The sequence below is a fragment of the Schistocerca cancellata genome, chromosome 2 (assembly GCF_023864275.1).
Source record: "Schistocerca cancellata isolate TAMUIC-IGC-003103 chromosome 2, iqSchCanc2.1, whole genome shotgun sequence".
Classification (NCBI taxonomy): Eukaryota; Metazoa; Arthropoda; class Insecta; order Orthoptera; family Acrididae; genus Schistocerca; species Schistocerca cancellata.
Genome location: NC_064627.1, coordinates 190,335,060 through 190,360,361, shown reverse-complemented (window position 1 = coordinate 190,360,361; position 25,302 = coordinate 190,335,060). Strand labels below are relative to the sequence as shown.

Here is a 25,302-nt window from a genome sequence, read left to right as displayed (position 1 = left end):
GCTAACATTGCCACAACATATGCCGATGAGCCAAAACATTATGACCATTGTTTAATAGCATGTTGCTCCACTTTTTAAACACCGTACCGCAGAAGTTCTGCTTGGCATGGATTCTACAGATCCATGGCAGGATTCCAGAATTATGTGACACCAGATGTCTACGCACAGGTCAAGCAATTTCCGCAAATTACGGGATGGTGAAACATCGTGGCAGATTAAAACTGTGTGCTGGACCGAGATTCGAACACGACCTTTGTCGTGGGCAAGAGCTTCTGTGAAGTTTGGAAGGTAGGAGACGAGATACTGGTAGAACTGAAGCTGTGAGGACGGGTCGTGAGTCGTGCTTGGGTAGCTCAGATGGTAGAGCACTTGCCCGCGAAAGGCAAAGGTCCCGAGGTCGAGTCTCGGTTCCGCACACAGTTTTAATTTGCCACGAAGTTTCATATCAGCGCACACTCCGCAGCAGCGTGAAAAGCTCATTCTGGATACAGGATGGTGGTTCACGGGCATGCAGCATGCGCCCGATATGTGTTCCAATGGGACAGATCCGGGCCATTTGCTGGCCAAGACATCAACGTGAGTTCACTGTAATGCCCCTCAAACCACTGCAGTACGATTCTGACCTTGCAACACCAACAGTTCTCCGGCTGGAAAATGTCATCGCCGTAAGGGGAAACTTCAAGCCTGGAACGATGCAGATGGTCCACAATGATGTCCACGTAATTCACTGTTGTCATGATGCCTTCGATTACCACCACAGATCTCATGAAAGTCCAACTCAATGTACGCCATAACTTAATGCTGCCCTCACCGGCCTGCATCTCTGGTACAGTGCATGTTTCGTGCAGCCATTCACCTGGACGACGGCCCAACCACTGGCCTGGTTTAACAAGAAATGCGATTCATTCGACAGGTGATACATTACGATTGCTCCCCAGTGAAAATGCAATCATAACTTGACGATGTTTTCGGGTCAACGCAGTAACACGCAGGGGTCGTGCGATGTGGAGCTCCATGTTCAGCAATGTCCTTTGAACGGTGTTTTCCGAAACTCTCGTGCCTACACCACCATTGTACTCTGTCGTCAAATTTGTCACAGATCGCAAACTATCCTAGATTACATAGTGGGGGATCCTCCGACCTGTACTTTTTGTGACGAGAAATGATCGTCCAATACCATACGGCTGCTCGTTACTTCACCATCCTTCAACATCTTTACGGAGGTGCTCACGACAGTTGTACGCCAACAGGAGACCAGCGTCACCGTTTCAGAGACCTCTTTTCGAGCCACAGTGCCACAACAATGTTTCCTTTAATCATCTTGGGGTTGAAGCTCTTTTTTCCGCGTTTGCTTTAACAATACGTATGTTTTTGGATAGGGCCCACCTTCAGCAAAACACAATTTTGTTTTTTAACCCAAACATGTTTCGCTGCAGTTGCAGCATCTTCAGTGGGCTTTTATTTTCATCTGTTAAATATAAAGAATGTTCTTTACTGTTTGTATTCATGTAACTATTAGTTTTTAATTCGTAATTACAGATATTTGAAAAAAACGCATAAATTATGAATTCATACCTTTTTACCACATGGTGTGGTTTTTCTGATGTGTTGTGTTTCTATAGTGACTGTTTCGTTCCAGAGTTTGTCATCTGCAACCATTTACACCCTAAAGTAAATACATTGTTTAAGCCAACATTACGATTTGAAAATTGTTATTTCTATACCTGAAATTAATTAAATCTATGTGTGTGTGTGTGTGTGTGTGTGTGTGTCTATTTGCATTATGTTTCACTTACATTTTCTTTTTCCTCGTCTTCAGCACTGTCAGACACTATATATTGAGTTACCACTGTCACTGTCACTATCACTGTTTCACTGTTTACCAGATTTCACTGTTTACCAGATTTCTTCTACCTCCTGGTTTCGAACAGTATGCAACAAATGGTTCAAATGGCTCTGAGCACTATGGGGCTTAACGTCTATGGTTATCAGTCCCCTAGAACTTAGAACTACTTAAACCTAACTAACCTAAGGACAGCACACAACACCCAGCCATCACGAGGCAGAGAAAATCCCTGACCCCGCCGGGAATCGAACCCGGGAACCCAGGCGTGGGAAGCGAGAACGCTACCGCACGACCACGAGATGCGGGCAACAAATATGGTGGACACTGGAATAGTTGAAGGTGTAAAAACAAGATGACTAACGCTGAACAGTTGAAGGTGTTCCTGGCGGTTGATCCGAACTTTTCAGAGGTGTCTGTGATCTTTTATTTTATTTTGTGTGTGTGTGTGTGTGTGTGTGTGTGTGTGTGGGTGTGGGTGTGGGTGTGGGTGTGTGTGTGGTGTGTGAAAAGGGAGAGAGAGAGGGGAGAGAGAGAGAGAAGAGAGAGAGAGAGAGAGAGAGACTGAAGATGCTGCAACTGCAGTGAAACGTAATTGGATTAAAAAACAGAATCATGTTTTGCTAAAGGCGGACCCTATCCAAAAACATACGTAATGTGCCCTTTGTGGAAACCGCTAATACCAGTGGATTTCCGCATTTTCGGCCCGTATCTTCACTACAATGACTGCCCGTTCGTCTCTCTTCGGCTTACATTCTTTCCCTACTGCGTCACGTGCCCACAAGCCCACAATACCACCAGGAGACATGCAACCTTGCGGTGGACAGTGATCATGTCAGTGTAGTACCCAGCAACTCCCGCTGCCCTCTGCCTGGCTTCCGTGACAAACATGTTGTACTAGCTCCAAATTCAGTACAACTTTTACATTTCAACGTCGTAATGGAGGCCATTAATACTCGTCAAAATTTATGTTAAATGTTAAAACAGATATATGAAAATTTAATATAACATTTCCGCTTGTTTCAAAAGTTCATACACTATGAAAATACAATTCAGCGGTTCCTGTTGTCAACAGTTTAAAGAACTTGACTACGGCAATTGTTGTTATACGAAACCAAAATTACTTTTTAGCGTTGCCTTTTCTACTCACATGGCATTTCAGGTTGTATACACTGTTCCATTGCAACTAAAACCTAAATACTCTATCAGTAATAATATTTGTGAGCATTACATATGTTTAAGAATTTCGATTTGAGACGCAGTTTAGGTATTTAATACTTCGATTTTATCCCAACTCAATAGTTTCGACACGATTTAAAGTTCATTATGTTTGCTCCATCCTCAAGTTTTACAATGAGCTAAAAATAATAGAAAGGTAATGAGTTTTTACAAATATGCAACTTATCAAGCTAAATGTTTCGTCTAATTATGTACCAATTTGTATTATTTAAAAGTTTGGTTGACATTTCGGATTTTTACACAAGATGTCGTTGTCGAAGTAAATCAATCATAAGTCACAATTAAATTGCTTCTCTAGGTATGTACATGTCAGAAACATATTTGTAATTACTGTTCGTCAGACACCTTCTTTTTCTTTATCAATCCGTGTGATTGTAGACTGAACGCTATAAAATTACATATATGTGAATTCCTGACATGGTATTCTGAAGATTATTTCTTCGTCTCTGGATATTATCTACTGACATTTGAGGGTGCAAACCTCTATTGCAGTAGCCGATATACGACAAACAATATTGCAGTATCCGGTACACTACCTAATTCAGTATTATAGTGTGCGATCCACCCTCTAACATGTTGTAACTTCCAGTGGGGTCGTGTCTAATAAAGCACCATCGGGTTGAGGACAGCCCTACTTAGAATGACGGAAAGTAATGCAACCTTTGGATGGTGGCTCTGGTGGCACAAGAACGGCCAGTAACGAGTGTTGCAGAACATGCAGATAACGAGGTGCTTATCTGTGGCGGACGGCCGGTGACCTTTGCGAGTAGCGGTTCCAGTGGCTTCCCTCGTTTAAGGAACTTCCTCATTCGATTCAAAGAAACACGCGATCTTGTGCGTCCTGCCTCAAACCTTAATCGTTCCATCCGTCGTCGCTATCACAGGGCGCCTTCTGCTTCCTTCCGTTGCCGTGGTTGCTCCAATACAGATAACATTCGGTTTACACACTAGGCTACCTCTGTCGGATTTCCTGGTTCTTCTTTGAAACGGGCGCAATCTATGGCCTGTATCATAATTAGTAGGAGAAAGTGACGTGGGTGAAACTACACAATAATATAAGCAAATCGTACCACTAAAGATGCCGTTTGCGAGATGACTGAGAGTGTGTGATTGTGAGCCATCAGAACGTATCATGGAGGTGGCAAGGTTGGCACTCGCCAAGAGCACAGGCACAGAGGGGACGGAAAAAGCGACCGAAAAGAAAAGACAGAGAGACGGTTTAAGCAACCAGAAGAGGTATGTGAGTTCTGGTAGCCCTCGTGGTCCCAACTTCAGCGTTCGAGAAGAATCATTTTCCTCTCCGAGACTGCAGATCTATGTTGTTTCCGCAGTGTCATTACTACAAAGGCATTTCGTCCAAGTAACAGGAACGGCAGTGAAAGTAGCGATTTGGCAACCCTGGATTAGCAAGTTACGTTAGAAATGAGGGTTCAACTGGAGGGGGGATAGAACCCGTCAACATTGACCGATGACGTCATAGTTTACTTATTATTGTCTTTATTAATGTCTTTATTTTCGAGCCATAGATAATAAATCGGTTATCTCCTATCGAGAGGTGTCATCATTGTAAATTGATATAAATGAACGTGTTTTTAAAACACAGGGCTAGACATTGCGTACGATTTTTGGCGCTTGTATTAATTTAAATCATTTATTCGTTCCAATTCATTTGGTATTTATTTTCATTCTTAGTGAGTCTGAGATATTTTGGAAGAATTTTTTCATTCTGGACAGTTTTTGCTTCTTGATTTTCATTTGTAGATACGAATTTATAAGCTCAACTGATGAATTGGGCATTAGTGCAAAAAATAAAGGATAAGAAAAAAATTATAGAAGTAACGTTAACATGGAATACATTACGAGGGTAATGGAATGAGTCGAATTAAATCGGATGATGCTGAGGGAATTAGATTAGGAAATGAGGTGCTTGAAGTAGTAAAGGAGTTCTGCTATTTGGGGAGCAAAATAACTGATGATGGTCGAAGTAGAGAGGATATCAAAAGTAGACTGGCAATGGCAAGGAAAGCGTTTCTGAAGAAGAGAAATTTGTTAACATCGAGTATAGATTTACGTATCAGGAAGTCGTCTCTGAAAGTATTTGTATGGAGTTTAGCCATGTATGGAAGTGAAACGTGGACGATAAATAGTTTAGCCAAGAAGAGAATTGAAGCTTTCGAAATGTGGTGCTACAGACGAATGTTGAAGATTAGATGGGTAGATCACATAACTAATGAGGAGGTATTGAATAGAATTGGGGAGAAGAGAAATTTGTGGCACAACTTGACTAGAAGAAGGGATCGGTTGGTAGGACATATTCTGAGGCATCAAGGTATCATCAATGTAGAATTGGATGGCAGAGTGGAGGGTAATAATCGTAGAGGGAGACCAAGAGATGAATACATTAAACAGATTCAGAAGGATATAGATTGGAGTAGGTTCTGGGAGATGTAGAAACTTGCACAGGATAGAGTAGCATGGAGAGCTGCATGAAACCAGTCTCTGGACTGAAGACCACAACAACAACAACAACATTTATCTACATATCGTGAGCATTGGTTCTTTACTTACGTCATATTACAATAGCTGCCTTAAAAAATTACATTGCAAAATCCTGGAATGCCGTTAGTAAAGAAACAGTGTTCTCGACACATAAATCAATGTAGACGTCTGAAGATAGGCTGTCAGGTATCTTGAAATGTCATCATGGAAACATAAACGTTTATAAAAGCGACCGGTTGCAGCTAATTCATGATAAAGCACCTTCGGTTTCAACAGTTGCAGTGTTCTAGTACGTCCACAGTGGACAAGAATTATCTACTAATGTTAATACGAGAAAGAATACGGAAACAAAATACCACAATGAGACAGGCTATCTCAGTCGATAAGCAGTAACGTTTCGATTTTTAGCCACAAGCAAGTCGTTGGAGTGTTTGAAATTTAGTGTGTTAACATACACAAACATTATTAAAAGAATTTTTGAAATATTTGTTCAAAAATACTTTAGAGGACTGATGTCGTGCGGTATCATTGGAAAACGACTACTATTACACAGATGTTGTCGATAATATGCTTTTCGTGGCACCAGTGCTATTGGTTCACTCACCTTATTTGCTTGCGTCCTCCACTGTCTCGTTCCGCTCGAGTCTTCAGCGCGTAGAAATCGGCAAAAATCCGGACTGTAGGCAAAACATGTAACAATTCCCGTGACACTATTAATTAGCCATAGATGGCTTATTCTTGATTTCTTTTTTATTTACACAGCAGATTCTCTCAAATGCATCTCGGGAGCAGCACATACAGAGCAGCGCATATACTGGCTGGAGGGGCAAGTTAAATTCATATCCCCTCCACCTTTTTTGCTTACCTCCTCCCCTGTCTCGTCTCTCTCGAGTCTTCAGTGGACAGAAATCGGCAAAAATCGGAAGCCTTAGATGAGGTAGCTTATTATTTGGCTTAGCACCCGCTCGCCAACCTTTGCAGTCCTACAGTACAGTAGCGAAGTAGAAGCAAGAACTCGACTATTGAACATTGAGCGAGAAGTGTAGGAGGCAGCTGCGTGAACCAAGAGCACTGGTACCACGTAAACCATATTACCGAGAACTTCCGTGCAATAGTAGTTATTTTCCTGTGATACTTCGGCAGTGAAACAGGCGATATTGAAACCTCCACCAGGGATACAAATTTATTCACAACGATATGAAAGCCATGTGACAAGAATCTTTAATGGTGCATGCTGTTTACAATGCCCATCACTTGGAAATGACATGACACAGGTGCCCACCATTTTTTTCACACACATTTCACGTCTTCTACTGGAATTAGACGTCACATCTTGCACTACTGGCGCTGAAATTCGATTAACTTGCTCCTGAATTTGATCCTTCAGTTGCTGGATGGTATGTAGTGAGTCAGTCTGGAAGATCTGAAATATCAAACGACCACAAGGAAGATATCACATACTGAAAGGTCAGAGGCTCTTAAAGTCCAGGGAATGTCCCCTTTCTTCTAGATGAGCTTACCAGGAAAGATGTTACATAATGCCTTAATGGAATGCCGATAGGTATGGCATGTGGCCCCGTTGGAAGGATATATTTGCAGTTACAGAAAGATCAGCAAGCTGTCCCACTAGGGAATGGTTCGTCATGTGAGCATTCCACTCTTTATTCACAGTAACAACATTTCCACGACCATTCAAAAAAAAAAAAAGTAAGGCGCTATGTTTCCAAACGATGATACGCCACACCACACTGTCACTTTCTGAGTGTGGAGTGCGTTTTATGAAGCTTTCAGGATTTTAACATGGCCAGTATCTGAAGCTTGATTGTTAACAAACCCTGACGCATAAAAGCTGGCCTCATCGCTTATGATCAGATTTTAGCACGGACCCGGATTGTCGTTCATAGGTTCCAGCAATTCCTGACAAAATCCTAATGTCTTCTTGGGAGGTCGTCGGCACTCAGTTTTAGCTCTATCTGAATTTTGGGTGGGTGGTACTGCACGGAATATTCGCTGTACGCTACGATCCTTTATGTCAAGTTGCAGCCCATGTTTGCGTGCCTAACTCCTGGGACTTCGGCTAAAGGCTTCTTCCCCTCTTGAAACATTCTGTGGTGTGCACGAGAGTTTTGCACTTCCACACCTCTTCCTCGCCTTACCACTCTTTTCCTCAGAATTCTGTACGCACACTTCGATAGCATATGACGACGAGACAGGGAGGCATGCCGAAAGAGATTGTAGTGAGCGCGAACACGTTGTGCGGTCACGTGGTTGCAAGCCCGAGGAAGGACTCGAACCTCTGACGGAGGGAGCCTCACGGGCCGTGATCGGCGCCTGAGACCGCGCGCCTACCCCGCGCGGCGGATTTAACAGCAAAGACGAATATTGAGAAAGGAAGGAAGGTAGGACAGAGCAAACAGGTGGTAGACATGTAGTACGTACATTCATATTTCGAACATGGTCGCTTCTTTGAGTCGTAGTATCTTATTCTTCAGTTGACCTATACAGGTAGTATGGGATACAAATTTTATGTACGTCGATTTTTTTAGCCTTCGCGTAGTTCATTTTAAGTACAGGATGCCATCTTAACGCTCAAGTCAAATGCTGAAACAGTTCCGTTGGAAAGGACACGACCGTTTCATTCCCTCTGGCGCTGCGATACAGTGCTCCTTATCTAATAAGCTCATCGCCTATCCCAATATTCTTTAACTGGAGGTGGTCTGACTACACATCACCAGTTCCGGCGGAGGTTCGAGTCCTCCCTCGGGCATGGGTGTATGCGTTTGCCTTAGGATAATTTAGGTTCAGTAGTGTGTAAGCTTAGGGACTGATGACCTTAGCAGTTAAGTCCCATAGGATTTCACACACATTTGAACGTTTGAACCAGCTCCGAGAAAACAGACGGATTGTACGGGATTGTTGGTAAGGCAGAGCAGATGAGATGTCTATGAAAACCTGAGCTGACTTTGTTGCTGTTGTGGTCTTCAGTCCTGAGACTGGTTTGATGCAGCTCTCCATGCTAATCTATCCTGTGCGAGCTCCTTCATCTCCCAGTACCTACTGCAACCTACATCCTTCTGAATCTGCTTATTGTATTCATCTCTTGGTCTCCCTCTACGATTTTTACCCTCCACGCTGCCCTCCAATGCTAAATTTGTGATCCCTTGCTGCCTCAGGACATGTCCTACGAACCGATCCCTTCTTCTAGTCAAGTTGTGCCACAAACTCCTCTTCTCCCCAATCCTATTCCTCCTCATTAGTTATGTGATCTACCAACCTAATCTTCAACATTCTTCTGTAGCACCACATTTCGGAAGCTTCTATTCTCTTCTTGTCCAAACTATTTATTGTCCATGTTTCACTTCCATACATGGCTACACTCCATACAAATACTTTCAGAAATGACTTCCTGACACTTAAATCTATACTCGATGTTAACAAATTTCTCTTCTTCAGAAACGCTTTCCTTGCCATTGCCAGTCTACATTTTATATCCGCTCTACTTGGACTATCATCTGTTATTTTGCTCCCCAAATAGCAGAACTCCTTTACTACCTTAAGTGTCTCATTTCCTAATCTAATTCCCTCAGCATCACCCGATTTAATTCGACTACATTCCATTACCCTCGTTTTGGTTTTGTTGATGTTCGTCTTATATCCTCCTTTCAAGACACTTTCCATTCCGTTCAGCAGCTCTTCCAGGTGCTTTGCTGTCCCTGACAGAATTACAATGCCATCGGCGAACCTCAAAGTTTTTATTTCTTCTCCATGGATTTTAATACCTAGTCCGAATTTTTCTTTTGTTTCCTTTACTGCTTGCTCAATATACAGATCGAATAACATCGGGGATAGGCTACAACCCTGTCTCATTCCCTTCCCAACCACTGTTTCCCTTTCATTCCCCTCGACACTTATAACTGCCATCTGGTTTCTGTAAAAATTGTAAATAGCCTTTCGCTCCTTGTATTGTATCCCTGCCACCTTCAGAATTTGAAAGAGAGTATTCCAGTCAACATTGTCAAAAGCTTTATCTAAGTCTACAAATGCTAGAAACGTAGGTTTGCCTTTTTTAATCTATTTTGTAAGATAAGTCGTAGGATCGGTATTGCCTTGCGTGTTCCAACATTTCTACGGAACCCAAACTGATTTTCCCCGAGTTCTACTAGTTTTTCCATTCGACTGTAAAGAATTCGTGTTAGTATTTTCCAGCCGTGGCTTATTAAACTGATAGTTCGGTAATTTTCACATCTGTCAACACCTGCTTTCTTTGCGATTGGAATTATTATATTCTTCTTGAAGTCTGAGGGTATTCCACCTGTCTCATACATATTGCTCACCAGATGGTAGAGTTTTGTCAGGACTGGCTCTCCCAAGGCTATCAGTAGTTCTAATGGAACGTTGTGTACTCCAGGGGCCTTGTTTCGACTTAGGTCTTTCAGTGCTCTGTCAAACTCTTCACGTAGTATCATATCTCCTATTTCATCTTCATCTACCTCCGCTTCCATTTCCGTAATATTGTCCACAAGTACATCGTCCTCGTATAGACCCTCTATATACTCCTTCCACGTTTCTGCTTTCCCTTCTTTGCTTAGAACTGGGCTTCCATCTGCGCTCTTGATATTCATGCAAGTGATTCTTTTTTCTCCAAAGGTCTCTTTAATTTTCCTGTAGGCAGTATCTATTTTACCCCTAGGGATCTACGCCTACATCCTTACATTTGTCCTCTAGCTATTTTGCACTTCATTTCGATCTCATTTTTTAAACGTTTGTATTCCTTTTTACCTGCTTCATTTACTGCATTTTTGTATTTTCTCCTTTCATCAATTAAATTCAATATTTCTTCTGCTACCCAAGGATTTCTATTAGCACTCGTCTTTATACCTACTTGATCCTCTGCTGCCATCACTATTTCATCTCTCAAAGCTACCCATTCTTCATCTACTGTATTTCTTTCCCCCATTCTTGTCAATCGTTCCCTAATGCTCTCTCTGAAATTCTCTACGACCTCTCGTTCTTTCAATTTATCTAGGTCCCATCTCCTCAAATTCCCATTTTTTTGCAGTTTCTTCAGTTTTAATCTACAGTTCATAACCAATAGATTGTGGTCAGAGTCCACATCTGCCCCTGAAAATGTCTTACGATTTAAAACCTGGTTCCTAAATCTCTGTCTTACCATTATATAATCTATCTAACACCTTCCAGTTTCTCCATGCTTCTTCCATGTATACAACCTTCTTTTATGATTCTTGGACCAAGTGTTAGCTATGATTAAGTTATGCTCTGTGCAAAATTCTACCAGGCGGCTTCCTCTTTCATTGGTTCAAAAGGCTCAAATGGCTCTGAGCACTATGGGACGTAACATCTGAGGTCACAAGTCCCCTAGAACTTAGAACTACTTAAACCTAACTAACCTAAGGACATCACACACATCCATGCCCGAGGCAGGATTCGAACCTGCGACCGTAGCAGTCGCGCGGTTCCAGACTGTAGCGCCTAGAACCGCTCAGCCACCCCGGCCGGCTCCTCTTTCATTCCTTACCCCTATTCCATGTTCACCTACTACGTTTCCTTCTCTTCCTTTCCCTACTATCGAATTCCAGTCACCCATGACTATTAAATTTTCGTCTCCCTCCACTATCTGAACAATTTCTTTTATCTCGTCATACATTTCATGAATCTCTTCGTCATCTGCGGAGCAAGTTGGCATATAAACTTGTACTACTGTGGTAGGCATGGGCTTCGTATCTATCTTGGCTACAATAATGCGTTCACTATGCTGTTTGTAGTAGCTTACCCGCATTCCTATTTCTTATTCATTATTAAACCAACTCCTGGATTACCCCAATTTGATTTTGTATTTATAATCCTGTATTCACCTAAGCAGAAGTCTTGTTCCTCCTGCCACGGAACTTCACTAATTCCCGCTATATCTAACTTTAACCTATCCATTTCCGTTTTTAAATTTTCTAACCTACCTGCCCAATTAAGGGATCTTCCGACCCGTAGAACGCCAGTTTTCTTTCTCCTGATAACAACGTCCTCCTGAGTAGTCCCCGCCTGGAGATCCGAATGGGGGACTATTTTACCTCCGGAATATTTTACCCAAGAGGACACCATCATCATTTAACTATCAGTAAAGCTGCATGCCCCGGGGAAAAATTACGACTGCAGTTTCCCGTTGCTTTCAGCCGTTCCCAGTACCAGCACAGCAAGGCCAATTTGGTTATTGTTACAAGCCCAGATCAGTCAATCATCCAGACTGTTGCCCTTGCAACTACTGAAAAGGCTGCTGCCCCTCTTCAGGAACCACACATTTGTCTGACCTCTCAACAGATAACCCCTCCGTTGTGGTTGCACCTACAGTACGGTTATCTGTATCGCTGAGGCACGGAAGCCTCCCCACCAACGGCAAGGTCCATGGTTCATGGGGGGAAGTAGATAAATGTAATCATCTGAATATGGGGTGCAGGTAAAATGAACATAATGTCAAAAACGAAAGATCTGAAGATCTGGGGCGTACTTTTTTGGCATAACGTATCGGGAAAGGGATGCCACCCATATCGATACGTTATCCCATAATCCTTAACGTCGTGGGCGTTATAGATGTGGCTTTATACGCTAGGGTTATAGATGTGGCTTTATACGCGAGGAACGCTACCGTCGCGTCACGTAATGAGCCGGCCGCGAGCTAAAATAAGTACTTGTATCAGGCTCGCGGGCCACCAGCGGTTTCCCATGTGTGCCATAGACAGTTGTTCTCTCTTCATCTTATAAGCGGAGATTCAGCAAACGAAAGACAATAAAAAAACTGCTCAAGGCAGAATATGTGTGAAAGCAGACTGTCAAATTTAGCTCTCTTGCCTATAGCATGCGATACCGCAACTAAACTTGACTTCAGTAACATAACCAAATTGTTTGCTCCGCTCAAAGCAAGGATGTGGAAAGCAAGATTTAATAAAAACACAGTTGTTGGTTACAGATATTTTCTCATAACTTTATTATAGGTTTTTTACTTTTACTGTTAATTACAATTTATGTGGAGCGAATTAAATCTGACCTTCATACATAACACTAAAATCAACGTATGGTACCCGCAGTGAACAATAAGATAGAGATTTAATTTCATTTCTAATATGTTTAGAAATTTTATACAACTGCAATTTATCTACCACAATGCCACTTTTAATTTGTTGTGGCCAATATTTTTCATCACTGAAGTTCATTTAAGTAACACTTTCAATAATACTTCAAGTTTATTAAACCTACTTAAAAAGTTCAAAACCTGCGAAATCTACATGGAAAAAAGAAGCAGAAAGATAGTTTTAGTTTTATTGATGCAGGAGGGCGCAGCTTTGGCGGTTTTCCCAGAGCCACACATAACCTTGGTAGCAGTTTACGAGCCGTTTCTGACTTCAGCATGAAATATTATTCTAGTTGGCAGAAATGTACGGGGCTACTACACTGAAGGGCCAAAGAAAGTGGTACAACTGCCTAATATCGTGTAGGGCCCCCAGTAGCACGCAGAAGTGTCGCAACACGATGTGGCAAGGACTCCACTAATATCGTAAATAGTGCTGGAGCAAATTGACTCCACGTATCCTACAGGGCTGTCCATGAATCCGTAAGAATACGCGGGGGGGGGGGGGGGGAATCTATTCTGAAGAGAACGTTGCAAAGTACCCCAGATATGCTCAATAATGTTCATGTCTGGGGAGTCTGGTGGCCAGCGGAAGTGTTTCAACTCAGAAGACTGCTCCTGGAGTCACTCTGTAGCAATTCTGGACGTGTCGGGTGTCGCATTGTACTGCTGGAATCGCCCAAGTCTGTGGGATTGCACAAACGGCACGCATGGAACCAGGTGATCAGACGGGATGCCTACGTACATGTATCTGCCAGAATCGTATCCAGACGTATCAGGGGTCCCATATCACTCCAACAACACACGTCCTACGCCATTACAGAGCCTCCACCAGCTTGAACAGACCCCTGCTTACACGCAGAGTCCGTGGATTCATAACGTTGTCTCCATACCTGTACACGTCCACCCGCTCGATACAATTTGAAACGAGACTCGTCCGACCAGGGAACGTGTTTTCAGTCATCAACAGTCCAACGTCTGTGTTGATGGGCCCAGGCGAGCTTTGTGTCGTGCAGTCGGTACACGAGTGAGCCTTTGGCTCCGAAAGCCCATATCGACAACGTTTCGTTGAATGGTTCGCACGCTGACACTTGTTGATGGATCAGCATTGAAATCTGCAGCAATTGTCGGAATGCTTGCACTTCTGTCACATTGACAGGATCTTTCTCCAGCGGCAGCGATGTCGGAGATTTGATGTTTTACCAGATTCCTGATCTTCACTGTACAATCGTGAAATGGTCGTATGGGAAATCAACACTTCATCGCTACGTTGTAGATGCTATGTCCCATCGCTCGTGCGCCGACTATAACACTACGTTCAAACTCACTTAAGTCTTGATAGCCTGTCATTGTAGCAGTTGTAAACGATCTAACAACTGCGACAGACACTTGTTGTCTTATACAGGTGTTGCCGACCGCAGCGCCGTATTCTGCCTGTTTACATATCCCTGTATTTGAATACGCATGCCTATACCAGTTTCTTTGGCGCTTCAATGTATTCTAACATTCTGCGTGGTGTCTGTTTGTTCTAAGTCGTGTCTCCCTACCACTTTCGCGCAACGACGCTCTGAGCGTGTTTTTTAGGGAACTGAGTAGTTTGATCCTGGGACCTGTTGCTGGTAAGGAGACGCCAGACCACACATGATATGAAGAGTTCAGTGAGACTAGCGATGATATAATCAAATACTTAATGATTTCAGCGTAAGCTCCACTGCACCACCTGTAAAAGAATCTTAATACTAACTAAATTTAGTGGAAGGGGTTCAAGGCTTTCCTATTTTTAGTTAGCTGGTAAAATAACGTCGAAAAAGCAGTTAAGTTTACCATTGGAAATTTTATTCTACTCACAAAACATTCTTTATAACTTGCACTATTGATAAAAGGAAATAATTCAATACAGGATGATAAAAACCAACTGCGTTCAACAAAAATGTGAACGAATATTCCCTGAATGGGTTTCCAAGTTCTACAATGGATCGAAGGATGACCTATGCCATATCACATCTATAATCTAGGTTTAAATGAAGTTTCACAAAAGTGAAAACTACCAAAACGGTCTACAGTGACCCTCAATTATCTTTTATTACTTATCTAACTTGTCGTAAATTACAGTGGCTGATGTGGCTTCTCAATAATTATATAACAGAAAAATCATCACGTTTCAGATTTTAACTTCTAATAGCAAATGTGAATACCACGAAGTTTAATTGACGATCGACACTAGTATTACGCAAAAAGGGGGTGTAACAGATGAGACTTCTACAGTTCTGAGTGAAGCTTTATGTGCTGTTATGCGGCATCGCTTGCGTTCATTACCTTGTCGTTGGTTAGGCAGCGTCAGGGGGTGGCGGGCGGCGCTGCTCCATACAGCTCGCTGTCTCGGAAGCAACTCTCTCCTAACTTCTCCTTACTACAATTTACCGAAGTTGGTTTAAAAAAAAAAACTATCTGGCTGTGTTTTCATCTGACCAATCAGGGTCTCAATGTTAACCTTAAGCTCCACCTACAAAAATTCTGTCTATCCAATGAGAAACGTTATACTTTTCGTGGTGGGGCAATGTTTTTAACGTTTGCAACGTAACAGAGACGCGAAAAAGTCTCACGCTAAAACTTGCAGCTAGTGTGGCCCTTTTAGTGTTATCGTAAGATCTATACTGTTCTTCTGGAGGGCTCTATCTTTTAACATGGACTGGGGGTGATCTTGGCAGTCGGCTGGTGACGTGGGTGTCCGTCCCTTATTGTAGGGCCTTCTAGCTTAACACGGTTCTGCTCTCGGCTTCTGTTCTCGTTCCTCCACTCGGAACTGCATCTGTTTCACGGTGGGAAGGTATGACATGTATTTAGGCATTCTTGTGTTAGTCTGTGGTATTCCATTTGCTCACTCGTTGATCGTATTAGTTTGGTTAATTTAATGTCACGATTTATTCGGAGCTATGTGACATACTGCTGGATTTGCTTATCATGTCAGGGTTTTCATGGAAGGTGTTGGATTTGCCTGACACCTTACAGTATAAATGATTCATTTGTTTTCAAAGCTCTATATTTTCCAAAGTATTATAGTTCAAATATCGCCGATGCATCGATAGAACCGTAAACGCACCACATTAGCGTTTTGCTCTCTGCAAATGTTCTGTGAGTGTGCCTCAGATCATACGACACACATCCAAGCTGTAGTCAGGTTTGTTCCATGCCTTACGTAGTAACATACTGTCAGCGGTCATGACAGCAGCATTGATGCTTTCTCTGAAGCGTTTTAGTATTCTTGGCAATGCCGGTACATAAAGACGGTCCTTATTTTACACCGAAAGGAAAAGGTCAGAAGGCTTTAAGCCAACCGACCTGGAGACGGTCGGGGAGGGGGCAGGGGGGGGGACCATGGGAATAGAGCTACATCATTGTCATCACTGCGCCCAATCCAGCGATGCAGAAGTCTGTCGTTTAGGTAGCGATGAACATCAGTGTTCCAATGAGGGGATGGCCTGTTTCATTGACTGGTGAAATTCTCGGAATCAGCAGTCATTTCTGGAAACAATCACAACTGCAAAACTGCAACGTATCAGAGTAAAAGGAACAGGTCACAGTCTTCTCATAGGACAAAAACGTGCCACATAGCTCCGTCTGTGACAGTCCACAGGAAACATTAACTTTCGGAGAATATCGTTCATGCGCCACAATTTCAAGAAGATTTTCAGAGCCCGCTCACTCATATTGCGGTGATTAACCTTTCCAGTTAAAAGGAAGGTTGCTTCGCCGTTAAGTATCAGCTTAGAGGCGAAATGTTATCCTCATGTGCTTCCTGCATTATGATACAAAAGTGAAGGCAGCGGCTCCAGTCTTCCGGTTTTAATTATTGCACGAGATGCACACGGTACGGTTTGAAATGTAACTGACGACGCAAAATCTTCCCATCAGTTCGCTGCGATATTCCACGTTCATTGCTTGCGCGGACCGTTGATATTTTTGGACTGTGTTCGAAACTATACCTCACGCTCTACACGATTGTTCTGGTATACTTGGTCCACCGGGATTCTTCTATTTACAGAGACAACAAGACTCCCTAAATTGCCAAAACTAACACACAATGCTTGTTTACATGGCAGTTCTTTTCCATAATTTCTTCTGAATGCACGCTGCACTGTTGTAACAGATAAACATCTCGTATATTGCAACATACGAAAACACTTTTCTTGCTTTTTCTCCATTTTGTCAGGGCACTGCACACGTTACGCCAAGTAATGGGCACAAAGCAAACTCGGCGAGTTTACGGTTCTATTCATGTATCGATCATATTTGTACGTGACAATACTTGGGAAAATATAGAACTTTGAAAACGAATGAATAGTTGTAAATTGACCCGTGGAGCAAATGTCCCCGACCTCAAGCGCAGTCGGTGTCTTTGGGTAAGGAGAACGTATCTTGCAACTCACCAAACTCTCAGCACAATCTGGCGGAACACTGCCTGCTACAAAATTGTGTCACACTGCGGATGCCAAAAGTTCCCTCTGAAGAGTAATTTCTGAACTAGTTAGACATATGTGGAGCAAGATAACGAGCCTGTAAATAAGAACCTACAAATTGTAGACTCACTAATTAGGGAACGAATATTGTTGCTTGGAAGTAATAGACATTACTTACACTTCCTAAGGCCTCCTCGTAACAATAAAAGTTAATGCTAATAGTCTACACTTTTTCAAAGAAATTTTGCACATCTTGTTTGAAATACAGGAAGAAGAACTAAAATCAAGCTACAAAATAAAACCTTTTTGTCAGACACTTCTGATCTCTGGAATCGACAATAACCATAAGATTTCTGCGACGTCTGAGTGTCAGTTGTTAACAGAACAAGAACCTATACGTGAGGTATTTGAAGTGTTGTTCGAGTACGCATGCATAAAAAAGTATAGCTATAAATTTTGCAATAAGCCCACTTTCAGCTGTAGATGCAAATTGTATGTGCGGTCTGTTTCCAAAAGAGTTGACGTAGTTTTACACTTAGCATGTGTGAATATATTTAATGCACACAAATATTTTTAGTTTCACAGCATTCAAGTAAATTTTCATTTACTTGTTCATTTTTTTTTAAATTTGCTGTGAAACTAAAAAAGTTTACATGCATGTACATTTATATTTTCTCAAATACAGTAAGTAGAAACTACGTAATAACTCCTGGAAACAGTAAGTAATTCTCTTTTTGTTCTAATTTTGTAAAAGTTGTAGCTATGTTACAGCACAGTGTACGGCCTTGTAATATACCAATATAACGCTTAAAAGGATGTTTTTAAAATATAATGTAAATTGATGCCTAAGCGCCTGAACATGAGCTCTAGAACTCCAAATACATCACACATTCAAATAAAAATCACGGCTCATAATTTTTTCCGCCGTTATACAATGCCTCCTATTCCTAAGGCTTATCCTGCTGTCTCAGCAATGGCTGCAAAGTCTGTCGTCATTTTGAAAATGACCTCCCTGATGACAAGTCTCAGGACACGACAGGTGAGGATCTGATGGTGCTACGTTTCGGCTAATGGTGAATGTAACAAAAATTGACAAAGAAAGATTTACAATTTTCTCTACTGTCTTCAGTGTCAAGCGTGGTTCTCGTACAAAGAAGGTGGCTGTTTTGAACGACAGATCGCCAGGCAGAGAAATACCTGTAGGATTACCAGTCCTTGTTCTAGAGTGTGCATGATTTGTTATCCTTGCAATACGCTTCTGTGGAACAAATCATTTTTCTCAGTGAAGAGTCCTCCCGTTGTTAGCAAATATCTTGAAAAGTTCTTGATCAATTCACTTCAGTTCTATACAGGACACTCTAATAAACATTTATTTCAACATAGGCTGTATTTTGTTGTAAGAAACAGTGTACATGTTTTCTATTATCTGTCTGTTACTTATGGTCAAGTGGACACATTGTAAATCAACCAAATACGGATAGGTCCGAACAACTTACTCAGACCAGAACGCTGAAAGAAATATTAACTCCGCAGTGTAAATATAATAACCTGGAGTGGAACTACATGATGTAAACATAAGTTGTAAGATTAGATATGTAGAACAGTATTGGACTATGATGGTACAATACGTTAGTGAGCGAAAATAGGAAAAGTAAGTATGCGACAGCTATTGGAACTCACTGGAATAAAGAGCGATGTATCCGGTGCGCTGAAGTGGAGGGTACCAGGCAGCTCCTAGGGCGTGTAGGGAAGGCCACACAGCGCCCTGAAACACACATGCCAAAATCCACGTAAATAAAACTGTAAACGTTGTTTTGTTCAAAATATTAAATCCATGCCAATTCTCCTGCGATTACTTTGAAATTTTGACACGATGTTGCGTTCGAATACGCGCGTGTTTGACATAACTGCTGGGGCCCTGTCTTTTCAAAAAACGGTTTCAAATGGCTCGGAGCACTATGGGACTTAACAGTTGATGTCACCAGTCCCCTAGAACTTAGAACTACTGAAACCTAACTAACCTAAGGACATCACACACATCCATGCCCAAGGCAGGTTTCGAACCTGCGACCGTAGCGGTTGCGCGGTTCCAGACTGCAGCGCCTAGAACCTCTCGGCCACATAGGCCGGCCCCTGTCTTTTAATATATAAATATATATTAAATATAGAAAGGAGAAATGTTGTTACAGAAAAATCTCTAAAAGTGCTTGACACATTTACTTCAAATTAAATCATTACTAAAGAACTACTAAAGCATTTTTAATGCTGCATCAATAAAAATTGGTGTTTGACTTCACAGTTATAAATAGAATCTCGAATGTGTCCAGACAGATTTTCTTCAAATTTTTACACGCTACTCTAATAAACGTTAGGTTGGACAAAGGCTGTATATTTCTGATATATATATAGGAAAACGTAGTTAGCAAAATTCTGGAAAAAATGTTCTTAACCAATTTACTTCCAATTTTTACTGCACACTCTAATAGACATTCGTATGGACATAGGCTATATATTTTTAAATATATATATAATATGTGTAATAGATAAAGGGGAAACGTTGTTATCAAAAATCGCAAAAAGTTCTTGATTGATTTACTTCAAATTTTTACACGTTACTCTAACAAGCGTTCGGATGGACATACGCTATATGTTTTTAATATATGTAATATGTAAGTGTATACATAATGTATAATAGGGAACGTTGTTAGCGAGAACTCGAAAAGTTCGTGACCATTTTACTTCAAATTTTTACAGTACACTCTAATAAACATTTGTGTAGACATGGTAATATATTTTTTTAAACAACAATATTTAAGTTTTCTGGTAATATCGACGGTGAGAAAGAAAACCAAGGACATTTAAACCATTAGACATATTGTTTCTCACATACACATTCTTTCTCATTATGCATATATATAAACAAAAATTGTAAATATAACAATGTCATGTTTTGTTTTCTTCCTTTCAGTCGGTCTTCACAGAAAGTAGAAAAGTTGTATTATGGTTTATCATTTATAAATAGAATACTAAGTACTAAGGAATTTGAATTTACATTAACGATTGACAGTGTTCAAGATCAGAGAGAAGGGAGGAGTAGATGTGTAGAGAAGGGGGGGAGAAAATGGAGACAGAGAGGGAGAGGAGGAGGTGAAGCGAGGGGTAGGATGTGATGGACAGAGAGAGGGAGTAGAATAAGGTTAGGACATTATCCAATTCCCATACATATCTAGCAACTGCAAAATATTGCTGGGTTCGCTAGTATAAGATGGATGAAAGAATGAGAACTACATTTCCCTCATTCTAGCATCAATGACTTGTAAATGATGTCAGATACATTACAGTGATCATAGACTTGTCTCTCATCCGTATATGGATTACGAACACAATACCATTCTCATCAAGAACGACAGCTAGGCTTCAGCCACACTTACAGTTGTGGGTACAGCTAAGCGTAATATATATAGTATATATACGGTACACACCTATTTTGGTCAGTAATTCAACTCTATATTCAAAGAAGGTAGTCAACTCCATTCCTGTCATCATAAAATCCCCTAAAGATATGGTGATAAACCCAAAACGTGTTGCATTATTCATCTATATGTTTATAGAAACCAATGTATGTACGTGGGGGCACTAGGTACGTTGGTGATAGCCTCAATGACGTTTTAGCCCCATTGGTAGAAAGTGGGACTGCAAAGACAGTACCATAACAACATATCTCTGCCATGTCTGAAGCAGTTTCTATCGAACTTAGCACTCATGTCACTTGCCATCTGGAAAAACATTACTGTGATAGACTCCCCTACCACCCCTATGGACGTAGGTGGGGGGAGAAAAAGAGATGACATGAAAGTATAACTCTGAAACGTATGAACCAAATTTCGTACATACATGACACATTATATGAATAAAAACAATGTGGGAGTAAGATACCCATAGTACTCTTACGAGTGGAGATAACAAGATGCGACTTGTAATAATGTTCGAAAACGACCTTTTAGTATTTATGTGCGAAATGTGTTAAATAGATGTGAAATATATATAATTATATGAAATGTGACACGTATGCGTGGTGAACCCGCAAGGAAAAGGCTGCTTTTAAAATAAACCTGTTAAGGGGTACCAATTTGGCTTTTAATTAACTAAAATGGTCGTATTATACAGGGTAAAACAAATAGTAAGGGGAAATTTTCGGGACACATTTCTCACACATATGGGCATGGCAAGCGCTATGCTTGCATTCTTTGTTGGTAAATAATGGTAAATAATGACATTATTGGAGAACCGAGACTGTTATGTGACCTTATTTCTAACCAGCCAGACGAAATTTGGGTTTAGCCTACTCTACTCAAAAAGAGCCTTTAATTTCATAGAATTTACAAATTCATCGTCAGATGGCTTGCATGCTCTTATCAAACAACTGCTAGATAATTTAAAGGTGAGCAGCCGTTTCAAGATGTCATTCCACTTCAGCTCCTCTGTAAACCAACGTATCATAACGGCATCTTTCTTATAATATAGGCCTAAACCAAACGGTGTTGGTTGCTGTGGCACCAGATAAGCATTCTGCTTCATTTGTTTGCTAGACAATACCAAAGTGGTTAAATATGGTTAAAGTGTCTTTTGAATCCACTCTAAGACCAAAAAAACTCATCACGAATGAACTATCCAAATGGGACGGAAATCCACAGATGTCATCTACATATACGTACAAACAAACGATTTCTGTTTCACAAAAATTGGATGATTTAGTCAAGAGAAAGAGCTTCACAAACTGAGCAAGTCAATAAGGTTTTGATCCACCACTGGGCTTACGCAAGCAGTTATTCAGCTTGACATTAATTGATGGAGCTGTCAGATGTCCTCCTGATGGATACTATGTCCAATTCTACCCAACTGGCGAGTTCGATCGTTAAAATCCCCAAGTTGTTGTAGGGTCCTGCCCATAACGCTCCAAACGTTCTCACTGGGGTAGGGATACGACGGCTTTGCTGGTCAAGGTAAGGTCTGACTAGCACCCGGTCAGCCAGCTCTCGCCCTGTGTAGGCAGGCATTATCTTGCTGAAATGTAAGTCCAGGGTGGTTTGTCACGAAGGGCAACAAGCCGCGGCGGAGAATATCGTCGACGTACCGCTTTGGTGTAGGGATGCCGCGGATGACAACCAAAGGGATCCTGTTCTGAAAGAAATGGATCCCCAAACCACCACTCCTAACTGTCGGGCTGTATGGCAGTCGACAGGTTGGTATGTCACAGCTGTTATGGGCGTCTCGACACACGTTTTTGCCTTGGAATCTCATTGACTGGAGTAGAATTGTCTTCGTCGTCAGTCCCTCTTTGAAATGAGCCTCTATGACCAATGAAGACATATCTACGGACGCCCTAGACAGCGGTGGGGTACCAACTAACTGTCGCCCGCCACACTGGCCAACCACAGGAGATGATGGCCTGAGGTTTCATATCATTTCATAGCAGGACCCCTCTGGTTGTCATCTGTTGCACTCTAAAAGCACAGCGGTACGTAGACGATATTCTACGCCTCATTTTGTTGCACTTCATGCAAGGCATCTTGGGCTTCATTCCAGCAAGATAATGTACGCTCGCAAACGTCGAGAGCTTCTACTGCTTGTCTTCGTGCTTGCCAAACCCTACCTTGGCCAGCAAGGTCGCAGGATCTGTCCCCAATTGGGAACTTTTGGAACATTACAGGTACGGCCCTCCAAGCAGCTCGGTATTTTGACGATCTGAAGCGCCAATTGGACAGAATTTGGTACGACATCCCTGTGGAGTACATCCAACCAGTGTAAGAAACTTCCATAGGGGCCAGAATTGGATCAACGCGTTATTGACCTGCTCAGTTCGTGAAGTTCTTTCTCTTTAATAAATCATCCAATTTCTCTGAAATTGTAATCATTTCTTTGATTCTACATGTACATCACACTTACCAACTTCCGTCCCGTCTGGATAATTCCTTCATGGTGTGTCGTTTCTCTTTTTTGTTTTGTTTTAGAGTGTAACACATTCCGTGACACGTGAATAAGAAGAACTGGATTAATTCTTTACTTTCCACGTTCTGTGGACTTACACGCACTAGACTTCTATCTGCGGAGCATTTGAAAGCTCTTATGCACCGGACGAAATGGTTGTATATTTATCAAACAGCTGAAGATCAGCGTTAAGGCTCTAAATCTATCGTACGTTGAAAAATTAAAATTCCGATTTGTGACTGAAGGCGGTTTGCTTTTATTTTATAAACCCTTCTACTGAATGTGTTCTGATCACACGGCCCCTCCTGTGGCTGCGTAAGCTTTGGCTATAATAAATCTTTTGCCGAACCGACAATGCCCGTGTGACTGAAAGTAGTCGCCTAATTAAAACTGTGTACATTGCGCATCTTACAGTGGTTCCACAATGCAATATTTTCAGTACCTCAAAGCTGAGCAGGAGAGCGCTGGACTATGACTGCATGTAATTTTTGTGCTTCAGCAATTCCTAATTTCTTGCGCATTTAATTTTCGCGTTCGCTGTGTTTGGTGGTATCAGGAAGACGATAGCATTTACGGTGGAAGCACAATAAAGTTAAATACACACTTTCGTGCAGGGACTTGCAAGATTGTCGAGTATCTCAGGATCTGCAGGGCAAGTTTAAGTTGGAAATTACAGTGCACAACGCTGTTTAAGTTTCATTAAGATTTTGAGATGCGAGAATGCGTCTTGCGAGCGGAAGTGCCGTTTGTGGTGCCAAAGATTCACATCTAGCAGATACGTCCGATACCACGAGATCCGGGTCGGCATGGGCCTCACGTTTCCCTGCTGTCAATCCCACTGGTGGCGCAGGTCGTCACTGTAGTTCATCTGTTGCTACCAATTACAGCTTTCAGCGATAATTGCATAATTGTATGTTCCTTCAAGCGTGCAACGAAAGCGAACACCAAAGTGAATGGGAAAGGTTCTGCGTGTTCAGACGCACGATGAGGCACACATTAACAGGCTACGCACAGAGAGCAAGATTTCCGGGCATCGAGTGCTAAAACGAAATCGTCTCTCCTTGTTTCCTCTGCAGCCTCCGCAACATATGTCATGTTAAGGCTTAACACGAGAAGAACAAAACATACATTGTGGTCGAACAAAAGGGTGAATAGACGGAAGGAGACAAGAAGCTTGACATTTCTTCGATATGATGATACCTTTCGAATTATTTGTGGCTAAGCAATTGTTAATCCCGCTGGACCTCAGACGGGCACGTTCCTGCCAAGTATCTGTCTAGAAAACGAAGTAAAAAATATTAATAAAGAAAATTAAAAAATATTTTTGTTACATACGAGGGGCGTTCAATAGGTAATGCAATACCTTTTTTAAGGTTGGCTTTTTTAAGGATTCCAATACTCCATATTATACCCCACTCTTTCGGCTATAAAATCCTATTTTTGAACGTAATCTCCGTTCAATGCGACGGTCTTACTCCATCTTCCTGGAAGGGGGTGTATGCCTGTTATCACTGTACTGGTCGAGGTCGGAGCCCGTGTCTTGCTGCACCAATATACTCCCCATCATTCACGTACTGCTTCCCGCGGATTGCGTCCTTCCTTGGGCCAAACGGATGGAAGCCAGGAGGTGGTAGAGACAGGCTGCAGGTTGGTTGAGGAAGAACAATCCAATGAAGTTTTGTGAACTCCTCTCAGGTTCGCAGGCTTGTGTGAGACAGCACATTGATGCCTCCGCTGCCTGAGAAACACCAACTGAGGTGCAGATCGCTCTACGACGTTGCAGCTCTACAGAGCCTCTGTTCAATCCCGTCTTGACTATGGGAGTCTTGTTTATGCTTCGGCGGCGCCCTCAGCGGTGCGTTTACTCTACGCAGTGCACCACTGTGGCGGCCAGCTAGCGACGGGAGCTTTTAGGACGAGTCGGGTAACCAGCGTCCTGGCGGAGGCCGGAGTCCCTCCATTACAGGTTAGGCGTGCACAACTGCTGGCCAGTTACCTTTCACACGTTCGTAGTTCTCCTGAACATCCGATTTACCGTCTTCTTTTCCCACCCACGGCGGTTCATCTCCCTCATCGGCGGCCCAGGTCAGGGCTTCCAATTGCAGTTCGTGTACGGTCCCTTCTTTCCGAACTGGAGTCCT

General features: G+C 42.1%; 1 protein-coding gene across 1 annotated transcript in view; it reads right to left on the bottom strand.

Annotated features, from left to right (window-relative positions):
- LOC126152362 (uncharacterized transporter slc-17.2-like) overlaps positions 1-25,302 on the bottom strand; it is a 426,481-nt gene that overhangs the window by 285,718 nt on the left and 115,461 nt on the right. The window contains exon 2 of the mRNA XM_049916002.1: positions 18,854-18,938. Coding sequence (XP_049771959.1) covers positions 18,854-18,938 — 85 coding nt within the window. The remainder of the gene's footprint in view (positions 1-18,853; positions 18,939-25,302) is intronic.